The 14002-nt window shown below is 37.5% G+C and overlaps 1 protein-coding gene across 13 annotated transcripts in view; it reads left to right on the top strand.

Moving 5' to 3' along the window:
* Positions 1-14002, top strand: part of PDE1A (phosphodiesterase 1A) — a 323372-nt gene that overhangs the window by 267552 nt on the left and 41818 nt on the right. For 7 of the 13 annotated variants that reach the window (XR_012072711.1, XR_012072712.1, XR_012072710.1 and 4 more), the window contains exons 12-14: positions 2790-2871; positions 4867-4981; positions 5973-6154. Coding sequence is in view for 3 of the 13 variants with exons in the window: in XM_072961261.1 (XP_072817362.1) it covers positions 2790-2871; positions 4867-4981; positions 5973-6154 (379 nt within the window). In the remaining 10 variants the exon portion in view is untranslated. Of the gene's footprint in view, positions 1-2789; positions 2872-4866; positions 4982-5972; positions 6155-6323; positions 6432-12996; positions 13123-14002 lie in introns of those variants that run through there. The other 6 variants (XR_012072716.1, XR_012072718.1, XM_072961262.1 and 3 more) reach the window with 5 other exon arrangements.

Raw genomic sequence — 14002 nt, 5'->3', positions numbered from 1 at the left:
TTGACTTACACAACGTCTACTGCTTTTGACCTCTGATTTCATCTTGGTGAAAAGCAAATGTTCCATATTCAGGGATGGAGTTAGGAAAATTGTAAAGTTGGTCAAACTTATACTCAGGGATCCTGACTCTCCCTTTACATATCCTTCCCTCTCCCTGAGGAGTACCTCCCTTGTTCTCTTGGGTTTCTGGCTCCTTCATAGTCTGGCTACAGAGCCTCCCACTAATCTTGCACTCATGGCCTTTATTCATCCTAAAGGATAAATAGCATCTTGAAATATTTATAAATAAATTAAATAATTAATGCACTTTAGCATTCGATGTGCTTAGCAGTGGAAATTAAATATTCTAAATCAATTGTGGAGTTCAAGAAGCAAATAGACTATAAAATCTCCCACTTTATGTATAGGAAGATGAACTCTGCAAATGTCTGTCAAATGCCTGAGTCCTATATAAATGCCATCCAGCATCCTATGAAATTTAACTCATGGAAGGTGAATTGTCAAAATGCCTTTTTGAGGCCCAAGTGACCATTTCAAACCAAGAACTTAAATAATATAAAACTATATCTATTAAAATATCACCAACACCTTCACCAATAAAACCAATTGATCATCTTTGCATATATCAAGTACCCCCAATATCACTTTTCCCATGAAGTCTATAAGTAGCTTAATTTCTACTTTAATAATAGTAATATTATTATTTATGTTTGAACAAACTGTTAATGATGTCATTCTTTCACTTTATTCTCAAGGTGTTAAAATCGAATCCATAATAGTCTTTAAATCAAGCCCTTATCCAGATCATCTTGTTTCTATCAGTGGCACCAAAGTCTCCTGTTTATTCAGATTTTAAGCACAAGGGTCATCTTTAACTTACCCCAAGCCATCCCTGCTAACAAATTAACCTTTCAAAAGTAGAGCTTATGCCATGTCACTTTCATCTAGAAAAAGAGGAGTAAAAGCGAATGCCTTTCCATTACCTGCGAATTAAGCATTAGTCCTTTTTCGCTATGGTTTAACACCATCCAAAATGTGAATTGGACATCATAAATACCTCTAATTTGCACAGTTCTCTGTTTTTCCTATTAAGAATTACGATTCTTACTAGCTAACATTTAATAACTATTTACTAAATATTAGGCACTGTCCTTAGGCGTCATGTAAATTGTCTTAGATAACCTCAGCAGAGTCTGGTTAGGTGGATACCATTACATCTTCTTTTCGTAAAATGAGTCCATCGAAATCACTGAACTAGGTAACAGAGGAGGAGAATTCATTTCAGCAAAGGCTGCAATGTGTCGGAAGTAACAGAGACCTGTTGAACAGCAGTGATTCAGCTCTGTGTCTTGTGGCTCTAAAGCTAGTGACACTAATAATTCCCCTCCATCTGTCCCTTAAGCCGAGTATAAATGTTAATTTCAAGTGGAATGGATGTCATTATTCTCTCCAGGAATGACGGAGGTTGCTGGGAGAGGTCCCAGATTCTCTCCCCATTTTCTCTAAGTTGTGACATAGTACAACATTTGTTTGTAGCTATGTTGCCTACTCCTTTGATGACCATATCTAGATTTTCCCAAGCAATTCTGGTTTCAAACTTTCTGCCCCTTCATAGTCAGAGGCATGATTTAGGGGAAATGCACCAGAAAACATCATCAATAAAAACTTTAAAGCCACATGTTGAGTTGATATTATAAAGATCATGGTGAAAAGTTGTGACAGGAAGCAGGCTGAAAGGAAACTGAAGTCCTCAGACAGGCATTGCCCTGTGACACGGGTTCTGCCACAAAGCAAAATAAAGGTCACTCTCTTCTGTCCTCTGATTTCAGAACCTGAACATGTACCCTAAGTTGTAGTATTTTGCAAGGCCAGTGTACCCCCATGAAGTTATACAGCAATAGCTTAGCAGAAAATAGGGCCCAAAGCATTCTTTCCAATGGCCAGGCAACTGACAGGAACCAGAGCAGGTAAAGGATCCTCTTTCTTCTCTCTTTATAGGCACATCCCCTTGAATGCAAAGAACCAATGTTTGATAAACTTTGTAATAATAAAGCTTTGCCCAGAGCAGCCACTTTTATTTCAGAAGATGAAATCATATTACCTCTTATGATGTTAAACCCAAGCAAAAATGAATTCTCTAACCTTTGTGATCAATTGATCTGTGAATAAGATCAAATGATAAAAAATTATTGATATTTCCATTTTCTCTGAGAAGAATAGATTAATATAAAACACATGCGCACAGAATGTAAGAATGTTGAAGATATTTCTCATTACTTTATGTAGGAGATTCAATGAAACTTGGTTAATAAGTAGAAATATGTTTCAAAGTGCCCATATGCTTTTAATTAAAAAATCATGAAGTCTTGATACTACAGATCTGCTGATGTATTTGGCATGGAGGAAAAAAGAGCAGAAAAATCTATGCGCTGGATTGTTAATTCAATGCCAACTAACAAACTGAGCTGACTATTTTATGGTGACAAGAAAATTCCAAGGAGCAAAGGTTTATCTTCTTATAATCAAGGGGTTGAGATACCAATGCAGAGTCTCCAGGTGCTGAAAATGTTCCTGTTTTTTTTAACCTCTGCAGTATGAGCCTTGATGCAACATGTCCCCAAGAGGAGACCATTCGAGCAAAGTTATATACACTTGGACAACAGCTTTGGTTTTAAATAAATAAATAAATAAGAAATAAAAGATGCAGCCTTTTTAGGCTTTCTATCTAAGTTGCTCTTATCTGAGCTTTTCCAAACCAAGTCTGTAATAACAGGCTTTCCTTTCCACAGGGAGATAAAGAAGCTGAATTAGGGCTTCCATTTTCCCCGCTCTGTGATCGAAAGTCAACGATGGTGGCCCAGTCCCAAATAGGTAATACTGAAGATTGGTGGTCGTGGATTGTGGTTGTGTGCCTGTCCATTTGCAAATGGATACACGATGTTGTTCATCCATGAAAACTTCCCTCCATATTCATGATGAATTTGATCTTTAGACTGATCTGTATGGTGATGCATAATAAGAATTTTGAAACATTCTCACAAAGGAGTTCAACAAAGCAGTATTAGTAAATAATTGTAATTCTGTTTGTAATCCTTTTACAAAATAGAAGGCATTCTTCTGGTACAAGAGACAGCATTTTTTGTTGTTTTGTTGCTGATTACCTTTTTTGTAATTTAATCCTTTGTGTATAGTCCAATCCAATGAAAAATATTAATGTATCTGTTCTATCACTAAGTTTGCATAATATGCTTATATACTGCTCATATTCTTTTGGGGAAAAAAGTCTTATGATATGAATAGAGAAGCCAATAATAGGAAATTTGTAAAATGATATTGCTCCTAACCATATTCATTCTTCTCATTTGTATTTGTGTTGGGGACTTCAAGTCCAGCCCATGATTAAAACATTGCTATGCTGCATGGTTCAAGTATCTGTTATAGTTATTCCCTGAGCCAGTATCTTCATTACTAAACTACATGATCAATAAACATAAGGCTCACCACCTTAACTGGCTAGTTGCTCAAGGACTGCCTCCCCCAAAGTGGCTGTCAGAAAGCTGCTTGCCTTGCCTCCCTTCCCACCCACATTCCAACAGCTCGTTTCCTGGATACCATAACGCAGGTGCCTCTCGTCCTTCAGCAGGTGTAAATGTGGCTGGCTAAGGCCCTCCCCGGACAAGCTGAGAAGAATGGACGTTTCGGAGGCTTGTTGCTGTGTTGTAAATTGCTGCCATGTTAGGGGAAGTGACCCTCATTTGACAATCTCTAGATCCCAGGCATCTAAAACCACTGACAAAACTTGAAATAACACCCTGGGTGGTCAGTTAGCATTATTTAACTTGAAGGCAACTACTGAAGTTTTTTTAATTAAAAATGCACCTTAATGTGTGCTATGATAGAGCCAATTACTTGAAATGTGAATTACTGTTTCCGAGTCTCTGATGGATGGGATACTCTTCAAAGGTGGATGTTTCCCAGGACAGTGTCACTTAAAAAGCCTCCCCGCAGTATGACCCTTATGTTCAGATGGTGGCCTATTGCTCACAGTTGTGTTTACGGCAACAAGCACTGCACCTCTCCTGGGACCTCAGGGTGTTAAACGTACACAGAGCTTGTCTCTGCCGCCACCTAAACACAGGTGGTAAATGCTCCCTAAAGGGCCATGTGCCATTCTCTGTGTGTGTCATTTCTAGTTTGATGAGTACTTTAAATGTAAAAGTCTTTATTCAATCCGGACACCTCAAAGTGGTGGGATTAATGCTGTCTCCCAGAGATGTTACTGTTCTCTGGCTTATTTGACAGAATACACCCACACACGGCAAACTAATGCTTTACATCCAGAGAGTAATAAACAGCAATTTGAAATATTAACACACTGGCACAAAGCTCTGACTGATATAGGAAGAGAAAAAAAGTGGTTGCCTTCATGCAGCCTGAGAAATAAACTTCAATTATTTAGTTTCTTTGGGGAGCTTAGATATTATTTCTTGTTGGTCAATAATAAAATTCAACCAAACTTTCAGAAAAGGTAGTGATCTTTCTGTTCAACAGAGGAAAATATATTCACTCTGGTTAGATCCGAAATTATTGTTAACAATAATATGAGGCTGAATAGTAAGTACGCAACTCGGTATATTTGAGTTAGCAAGCTTAAATTTTATTGCTTTCCCTGCTTGAGAGGTTATTTTTATAAAGAACAGTTAAACTCTCTCTAAAGATTGTGTTATTGGATTAAAAATAATTGCAAAGGGCAGGCTGAACCAATATTATAGTTGAAACTTGCTGTCAGGAGCATCAGAATCTCTTCATTATTACTATTCTTAGAATTCAGGAAATTGTAACATGAATTTGTTTTTGCTTTTGTAGGTTTCATTGATTTCATAGTAGAGCCAACATTTTCTCTTCTGACAGACTCAACAGAGAAAATTATTATTCCTCTCATAGAGGAAGCTTCAAAAACTCCTTCCTATGGAGCAAACAGGTTTGATACTTTCTTTTTTGAATTGTTTCCCTTTTTCTTATGATTATTTCTTACATTAGGCAGGAAATTCTTAGAATTATTAGGTAGTATTGCCACCTAGTGGCTACATATTATATTGCATTTGCCTTTGAAATTGGGAACTTGACATTCACTACAAAAAATATCAAAGTATTAAGAATCATATTCACTACTCAGGAGAATAAAATTATTTGAATTTTTGTTGAGATGTATGGATTGTGTCCTGGATACAGTAACATATCCAATAGTGGTGAGCAGTTGGGAGAGGGGCATTGTGTTGATTTGCTAACATATAACACTTATGTGACTACAAAGATGCCTACATCAAAGTTACCCACTTAGATGACATGAATACAGAAGATCTGTATAACATGTAACAGCAAAGTCCATTGTATACACAAGTTAAAGTATTTCAAGGTAGATTTTTATCACTGATAAATTTAAGGGATATTATTTAAAACTGTCAGTTGCAGAAAAATCATGCTAAATTCTTGCCCATCTGAACACACACTTTTCCTAATAGCACACCAACAGGCTCCCTAAATGTTGCTGTAATGAGGAAGCAGGGAATGTTCTCCCTGAGGAAGATCCAGGTTAGCTTAGAGATTACACAGTGGACGGAGGGGCAGATACCATTATCCTACTTTGAGCTCCAGCTGGTGAATTTACCAGTGGACTTACCACCAAGGTTATGCTCATCTCAAGGTTATGCAGCTCTCATTAGGCCTCACCCCCTATAACACTGTGGGCCCTGACCTGCTGCCCCAGGAATCCAAGTCAGATCCCTAAGCCCTCTCTGTGAGGGAGGAAGGAAGGAAGGTTAGCAGCACTGATACGTGCTTAAAACGGGGCCTGAGCACCTGACATACTGCTTCTCCGGCTGCTTTTGTAAAGCATTTCAGGCTTTGCTCCCTCATCCTATATCCTGCCCTTAGTATTTTCTGGTTTCTTTGGTGGTTACCGTTGGTTCCAGCACCTCTATGGGATCACATGTTGCCAATTCCTCTAGACGATCAAATATGAAAGGCACCGTGAACGATGGAACCTACTCCCCAGACTACTCCCTTGCGAGTGTGGACCTGAAGAGCTTCAAAAACAACCTGGTCGACATCATCCAGCAGAACAAAGAGAGGTGGAAAGAGTTAGCTGCTCAAGGTACAGTTTTTATAAAGCCTTCCTGCCATCTCTCCCTGTCTTAACTCCTCTGAGATGTTGGCTTTTTTCTCCTCTAGATTTCTTCTTTTATAAAAGATGCAAGCCTTTGGAGGTACTTAGAATTTGGCTACCTTTTGTTGATTCATAAGAAAATTGGTTTTTCTGTTAGATAAAAAGAGATTCTGCTCTGTTCGTGCCACCTGGTCTGCAAAAGTATTGACATGGGTGACGGTGAAGTGGATGTGAAGAATGGGACAATAAAACTAACAAAACTGTACGTGGCGCAACCACCTTTTGTCCATTTCTAGAGGTGCTTTTGATCCTGTGCTGTGGGCTTTCCAAGGAGCTTTTGTGTTGTATTAGGAGTGTAACACTTACTGTCAGAGATTTGGGTGTTTTCGTTTTTTTATTTTTTTTTTTTCGGTTTTCCTAAATTACTTCTTTGGCTGATAGTTTCACTCATGAGTTTGGAAAAATTGTTTGTAATCTGTTACCAAAGAAGACACATGGGAAGCTAGCTCTTGTTATTTCTGATATGGTTTTGTTTCGGATTAATTACTCTTTCTGGTTTCCAAGTTATGTGAGTTAGTGTCAGTCATTACCTTTCATGCAGGAAATTAGCTTTCAAATTCCAGATCTGGCCCCTGTCTCCTCTCTGTCTGTCCCCTGCTCTGTGGCCCCTGCACAGTGGTCTTCTGGCAGGCTCCTGTGATACCCCACGGCCTTTGCGATGGTTGTTTCTTCAGCCGGAAAGTCTCCTCTTGGAGCTCTCTGAAAGGCTGATTCCTTCTTGACTGGCAAGCCTGTGTTTTATTTTTAATTTGAAAAACACAGTACTTAACTCATTTAATTCTCACGTGGATCTTAGGAGGTATATACTATTATTATCCCTGTTTTACAGATAAGGAAGCTGAGGCAGAGGACAGTTATGTGAGTCGCCTCAAATCCCACAAATAGCAAGTGAAGGAGCCAGAATTCATTCTTTCTCTCCAAACACAGTGCCTTAAAACCCCATGCTAGACAGCGCCCCCCAAGAGGTCCTTCTTGACCGTTAAAAATTATGTCCTCTGTCCTGTTTTTCCCTGTTTGAACTCAGTTTAGTTACTTCAAAGTGATGTCACTAGTCCACAATCAGTGACATGTATTTGCTTCCTTATTTATTATCTGTCTTCCACATGGGAACCTGTCGTCCTCAAAAGTCGGGTCACTGTCTCCTGTTTTTCCCAGGGTGTCCTCCGCTCCTAGCACAGTGCTGGGCATGTCCCAGGCACTCAGTACATATTTGTGTAATTAAGTAGTTAATCCTGGATGGTGTCACAGTATTTCTCCACCTCTGCTATTAAAAAACAAAAGAAATACCAATCTAATGCCTTCATCTGATTCTGCAGTTCACATTTTCCCAGCCACATAAGTCTGATCTTAATTAAAGGAATTTCCCAAGCCTCTGTGGCTCTATATAGTCATTACAAGGATCACTTCCTGGAGGTATAACCCGTGTAATCACACAGTCCCCCAAACTCAGAAAGGCTTGTGCTTAGCTAGATACTCTACTATCATCATCTTGAAATTCCTAATAGTTTTGAGTCGGGCCTCATGTTTATTTTGCACTGGGCCCTGTGATTATGTAGCCAATCCTGGCCCTCACACAGGGTCTTTGTAATACTACATCATGTCACTCAGTAGAACACCTAACACAATACAAGACCCAAATAACAGTCCTAAAATATTGTCAGGCCCATCTAACTGGAGGCTGCAAGTGACTAGAGTTTTCCCTCTGTATGGACAAATTACACGCCAGATACAAACCCTAAAGCACTAGAAGATACAAATCAATAGGCTATAAGCTCTTTAATAGCAGGAACAATATCTATTTTATTGTCATTATTTTCTCAGGGTTAGCATGTCCCTGACATGTTATAGGTGGTTTAAAATCATTTACTGAATGTGGTTTTGAATGAAAGAATTAATTAAAGTTAAACTTCACTTTGAATATATTCATTCAGAAAGGAAAACAAATAAATATATTAGATTTCTCGTCAATGGAAGGAAGAGAGGAGGGAAACAAGATTTCTGAGGTCCCTCCTATGTGCCAGGCATTTTACATGTATTATCCTATTTCCTCCTACACCAACTTTCTGAAGTAGAAGTTACTATCCTCATTTATACGGATAGAAATTGAGGCTCACACAGCTTCTAAGCACCAGAGCCAGAACTGTTCTGATTCTCTACCCAAGATTTTCCCCATTGCATCCTAGTATACTGCCCCATATCTTCCAAGACAATTTGAAAAAATTGAGTTGAAATAATTTATCTTCAATGAATCCATAGAATCCAATTGACCAAAACACACGCTCTTCTAAGAAAATTTTCAACTAAAGTAAACAACAGTGTCCCCCCAGTGTCAACCCGTCACCTGGAACCTATTTGTTGTAAAGGGAAACTCTGTCCGAATTGGATTAGGGGCTGATTGCAGTTGCTCCCTTTCTAATAAACTTTCTGGCACTGTGCTTTATTGAATGTTGTGTTACACACAGAGGTAAATTTTAGACCTGCATAAAATCCTCAATTTACACTTTCTGGAATTGAGTAATAATAACTCAGTCCTACAGTTAGAAAATGTAGAGCCAAGGTTGAACACAGGCAGTCTGGCTTTAAGCAAACTAAAATCATAGAGCATTTTGATAATACAATCATCAAGGAATACTTATGTATAGTATGCATATTTTGAGTGAAGCAAATAATATCCAATTTTCTTTACTTACAAAATTGCACACTTGATTTCTATTTCCAATGCAATGGTGAACTAGATAAACTTAAAGAACTATCTCATGGTAAAAACAGCTAAAAATCCTGAGTGAAATATTGCTGAAAAGAAATTAATGCCCTCAGAACCTGTCCAAATAAAGATAAAACAGAAATTCAGAGAAATTCAGAAACTTTGGAGCCAGAATCTCTCCTGTGGGCACCTGCCTTCCTTTACTGGAATTTCATGGGTTTACAGACTGAATTTACTACCATATCAGGTTTATGCCAGATGTTCAAATTTGGTTTTACATTTAAAAATTCTATTAATGCCACTCACCATATTAATGATAAAAGGAAGAAATGTAAGCTCTCAAGAAATGTAGAAAGACCATTCAAGAAAATTCAATATCCATTCATGTCAAAAATTCTTAAAATTCAGAGTAATATTCTTAACCTACTATTTCTGTTTTCCACCTTTTCTAGCCTTCATTTTTACTGCTTGAGGTTTTTTTTTTCCATTCCAATTTATTTCCTTTGTGGTTTGAAGCATTTGTACCTTATTCCTATTATTTTCATGATTAATTATAAAAATTTAAATGCATAATCAATAGTCGATAACAATGAAGTTAATCAATAACTTTACCTGTCCACCAAAAAACACAGAAACCTTAGAAAATTTTGTAACTGATTTTTTTTAAAGTTCTAAAAATACAGACTTTAAATTTAATAACAAAAATTTAAAATATATCCTTGAAGTTCAAGAATATGACGATGACTGCTTTCTAACATTGTTTTGAAAAATCAAGCTAGTGCAGGAAGGCTCCCTCAAGGTCTCTTCCAGGTATGTGTAGTGCCTCAGCCAGCCAGGGATGTTCCTCAGATAGCCTGTGGAGACCTATCTCTTTGATTCCTAGGGTTTTTCTGTTAAATCCTGTTGGTCTACCAGTTACCCCAAACTTAGACTGCAGTCTCAGACTTGCAAAGCTGTGGGTTTTCCCCATTTGTTCTAAACTAAATCCACCACTTTATGTTGGAGAAACCAGGGGGGTTTGCCTTCTCCTCCCATCCCAAATTGAATCTACTACCTCTGGCAGCAAAGCTGGTTTCTGCTGCCATTCTCAGCTGGAGTTGGCAGTAGGGGTTAGGAATTGCTCCAGGCAAGGTCATTAAAGGTTCCTTCTGTTCTTACCTGAATCTCAAGAAATTTTTCAAGAATAATCAGTTCCCAAATTGTTGTGTTGCCTTGATTGGTTTTCAGTGTGATGGAATAGTCATTTTTGTTAATGTTTTCCAACTTTATACTTGTTTTCTGTGGAGAGGGAATATTTGGCCTCTTTTCATTACTCTAATGGGAAGTCCTCTTTCTCCACATTGGCTGTTGGGAAAATTAAGTGAGTTAATTTACGTCACCTGTTTAGAAGTACCTAGAATATTAGCACTGCATGAGTTGGCTGTTGATACTGTAATTATTGTTTACTGTGCTTCTGTTACGTGTTCTGGGAATTAGGGCTGCAGTATAAAAAAACCAAAGAGACAATAATCCCCACTTTTATGAAAGAGGGCATAGGAGTTAGGAGCAGGATTGTAATTTTAAATAGGGGGGTCTGAAAAGAATTTACTGAGAAAGTGATCATGTAAATAAATACATGAAGGAAGTTAGAAAGAGCTATGGGGATGTCTGGGGTAAAGAGTTGGAGAGAGAAATTTTCAGACAGAGGAAATGACCAGCGCAGCCCTGGGAGGCAGAGCTTGCCTGACGTGCAAGAAATAACAGAAAGCAAGTGAAACAGGGAAATTGGACAAGTGGGAATAATGTAGGCAATGTGATAAATGCGTAACATGATGCCACATCATTGGCTTTGGCCCAAGAGAGGTAGGAAACCTAATGTATGGTTATGAAGAAGAAAAGTAAAATGATCTGACCTGAAATTTTTAAAGGATTACTCTCACTACAGAATGAGAAGTATTTGTTTGGGGGGGAAAATGGAAACAAAGAGGCCAGGAAGAGGGTATTGTTCATAACCCAGAACAACGATATGGGCTTAGACCAGGTGGTACTGGTGGAGGGAGAAGTTTCTAAATTCTGGATACATAAAGATGGTGGTTTACACCAGTATGCATGAGTGAAAAGGGGTGGCAAAAAGAGATTGAACTCTGGATATATTTGAAATTGGTACTGATAGCATTTGTTAATAGATTAGATGTGCAGTATGAGAAAAGTCAAGAATGATGCCAGTTTTTGGTTTTCTTATGCCAATTAATTGTGTATGTATAAATTTATATGATCACTTTGCAGAACACTTTAGCATTCTCTAGCCAAGTTGAGGATAAAAACGCCGTATTTCCTAATAATCTCACTTCTGATTTTTACCCCAGGGAGACTTTTGCTCATGTGCATCAGAGGACATGAACAAAACGTTCATTGCAGCATTATTCATGAATGCAAAAAACACTGAAAACAAGAGTAAAATGGATTCATAAGCTGTGACGTATTCACATTATGAAACAGCATACAACTGTTAGATAAACTTCTGCCCTGGGCAAGAACAGCGATGAAGGACACAAATAATATAGAGCAAAATATGCAAGATACTATAATATGGCAAGATACCATTTGTAGAAAGTTTATAACAACTATACATTAAACAGTAGATTTTAAAATACACTCATGATGAAACTAAAGAATGATATGGGAAAAGACTCAGGTTCTAGGGAAGGATGGAGAATTTATTTAGGAGTTAGTAATATTTTATTTCTTTGGTTGGGTTTTAGACATACAGACGTCCTTTTGGTATGTATGATTAGACCTAACATACACGCTTAGTTGAAAATAACCAGGTTATATGATGCTTAGAACTTTGGGATATTAATTAAACAACAAGGCTCTGAACAGAATCTTAGATGTTTGGTAATCTTTGTGTTAACTCTGAAACTGTATTTCATAGTTATCTTAAAAACATCCCACTAATCATAGAGCAGTAGAAGACATGGATACTTAGGCTCCAAGAGATGTAGCTCCTAATAGCCTCAATAAAATAAAACACTTTTTAAAAGAGTAACTTCATTCAGTAAACCTTCTACTAAGGCTCGGAACATTTGTCTAAGAATGCATGTAAACACATTCCTTTTTGGTATAGGGTCTTTTCAAAAAGTAAGAAATGCTTTCCTTCATCCCAAATTTTTTGGGGTTTGGTTTTTGTTTTTTGGGGTTTTTTTGTTTTGGTTTTTGTTAAAACATCCATTTAGAGTGAGGAAATGCCTTCATTATCTTATTCAGCCTTCCTCAGCTTCTTAAGTCTGCCCAGTTTCCTCCTTTTTCTGTACTACTAAAGAGCAGGCAGGAGACTTTAAGAGGGTGTGTAGCCATTCTTCTACTGAGGCAGGTGGAGGGAAATAGGAGAGTTGCTCTTCTCTTTCTACCTATGAAATCTCAGGCAATCATGTAGCTTTTCTTAGCCTCAGCAAAGTTATTATTGGGAAAATAATATCTGTTCTGATGAAGGAGCAGACATTTCCATAAATCCAGACCAATTCCCGTTTATGCTCCAGAATTTTGAATGTCAGTGATACAGTTTTGAGGAAAAAAAAGAGCACATTTGCCTATGCTGATGGCCAGTGGGTGATAGATACCCCCAGTTAATAACCAAGGAAATCCTATACAGGAAAGCTATGTATAAATTTTTAGAAGTGCCTGCTGTTGTATGTCATGAGCCACACGGGGGTCTGGGGCTGAGGTGGAGGAGTAGCTTAGGTTTTGTTTAGAGTAGCCCCTGAATAGCAAGCGCAGATACGTCTTCTCCCTTAAGGCAAAAGAGTTGCTTTTGTAAGTCACCTGAGAATCTGGTTTATCTTTAGACACAAGAATTCCAAATTGAACCAAGTCCACCAAATCCACCTAGATTGGAGCAAACACCCTACATCAACCCTAGATCTACTTTCTTTCCCATTTTCTCAAAGGGAATGTGTACTTGAGAAAAACTAGCTATGTCCCAGAATAAAATCTGGCTGGTCAGTCTGGAATGGAATGCACTATGTTTCTTACTGTACTGAGTAATTTTCTGATTTATTTGATATTGATTCAAACCCCAAAACACTAGGCTCAGAGACGATTAAGACGTGAGAAAAGGAGGCAACGTGGGAACTTGAGACGCTACCAGAGTTGCATTGAGTACAAATCACAGCTGTTTAGAACCAGAAGGAAACCTAGAGCTAGCTTAAGGCAAGCTTGTCATCTTAGAATATGTATTAAAACTTTCAAGCATACAAGTGTTTTCTAGTTTTCTTTTTATGACATGTTTCCTACACAATTTCTCTAGAGTCATAAAATATGTTCAATACAGTATTTGAACTGATGGGAATATAATTAACCTCATAAAGAGCAGCTCTCCTATTTCCCTCCACCTGCCTCAGTAGAAGAATGGCTACACACCCTCTTAAAGTCTGCTTTTGGCTTAGTAGCGCATATATTTCACTGAAAAGAAGGAAAAAAATAGAATTTTGATTATAATTACTTTGATATCAATTTGCAGATAATTGTCATCTTTATGACATTGAGTCCTCCTATTCATATATTTCTTATCATTCATATGCCTTCATGTTTCTCAGAAATTTAATTTTTCTCTGATAACAATAGCAGTAATGGTGATGGAGAATGCTCGTTAGTGATATTAGATGCTAGGCAGCATACTAAGCATATATTATGTAATCAGTTAATATTTATACTTAATAATATGTTTTAAATTTTTGAATATACTTTGTTGGAGTTTCCATCAGTATTTTATATTTTTTGTTGCTTTTGTGAAAGAATATTTCTTGCAAGTATATAAAAATGCAATTTGAATTTGAAAACTGATCTTCTGCAAATTATGAGTCTTTTCTTTCCCAAATGTGTATCTTTTGTAATTGTTTTCCTTAAGTCAACTGCACTAGCAAGTGTATCCAGAATGATCTGAAATGGAAATGATGATGGCATTTAGCTTGGCTTTGAATTTAAAGGGAAGGTGTTTAATGTTTCAGCGTTAAGTGTGGTATTTCTCAGTTTTTTTGAGCTGCTCTTTATGAGGTTAATTATATTCCCATCAATAAGTAATTTATTGAGAAAAT

This window comes from Vicugna pacos, chromosome 5, assembly GCF_048564905.1.
Source record: "Vicugna pacos chromosome 5, VicPac4, whole genome shotgun sequence".
Taxonomy (NCBI): Eukaryota; Metazoa; Chordata; class Mammalia; order Artiodactyla; family Camelidae; genus Vicugna; species Vicugna pacos.
This window is presented reverse-complemented; position numbering and strand designations above follow the sequence as displayed.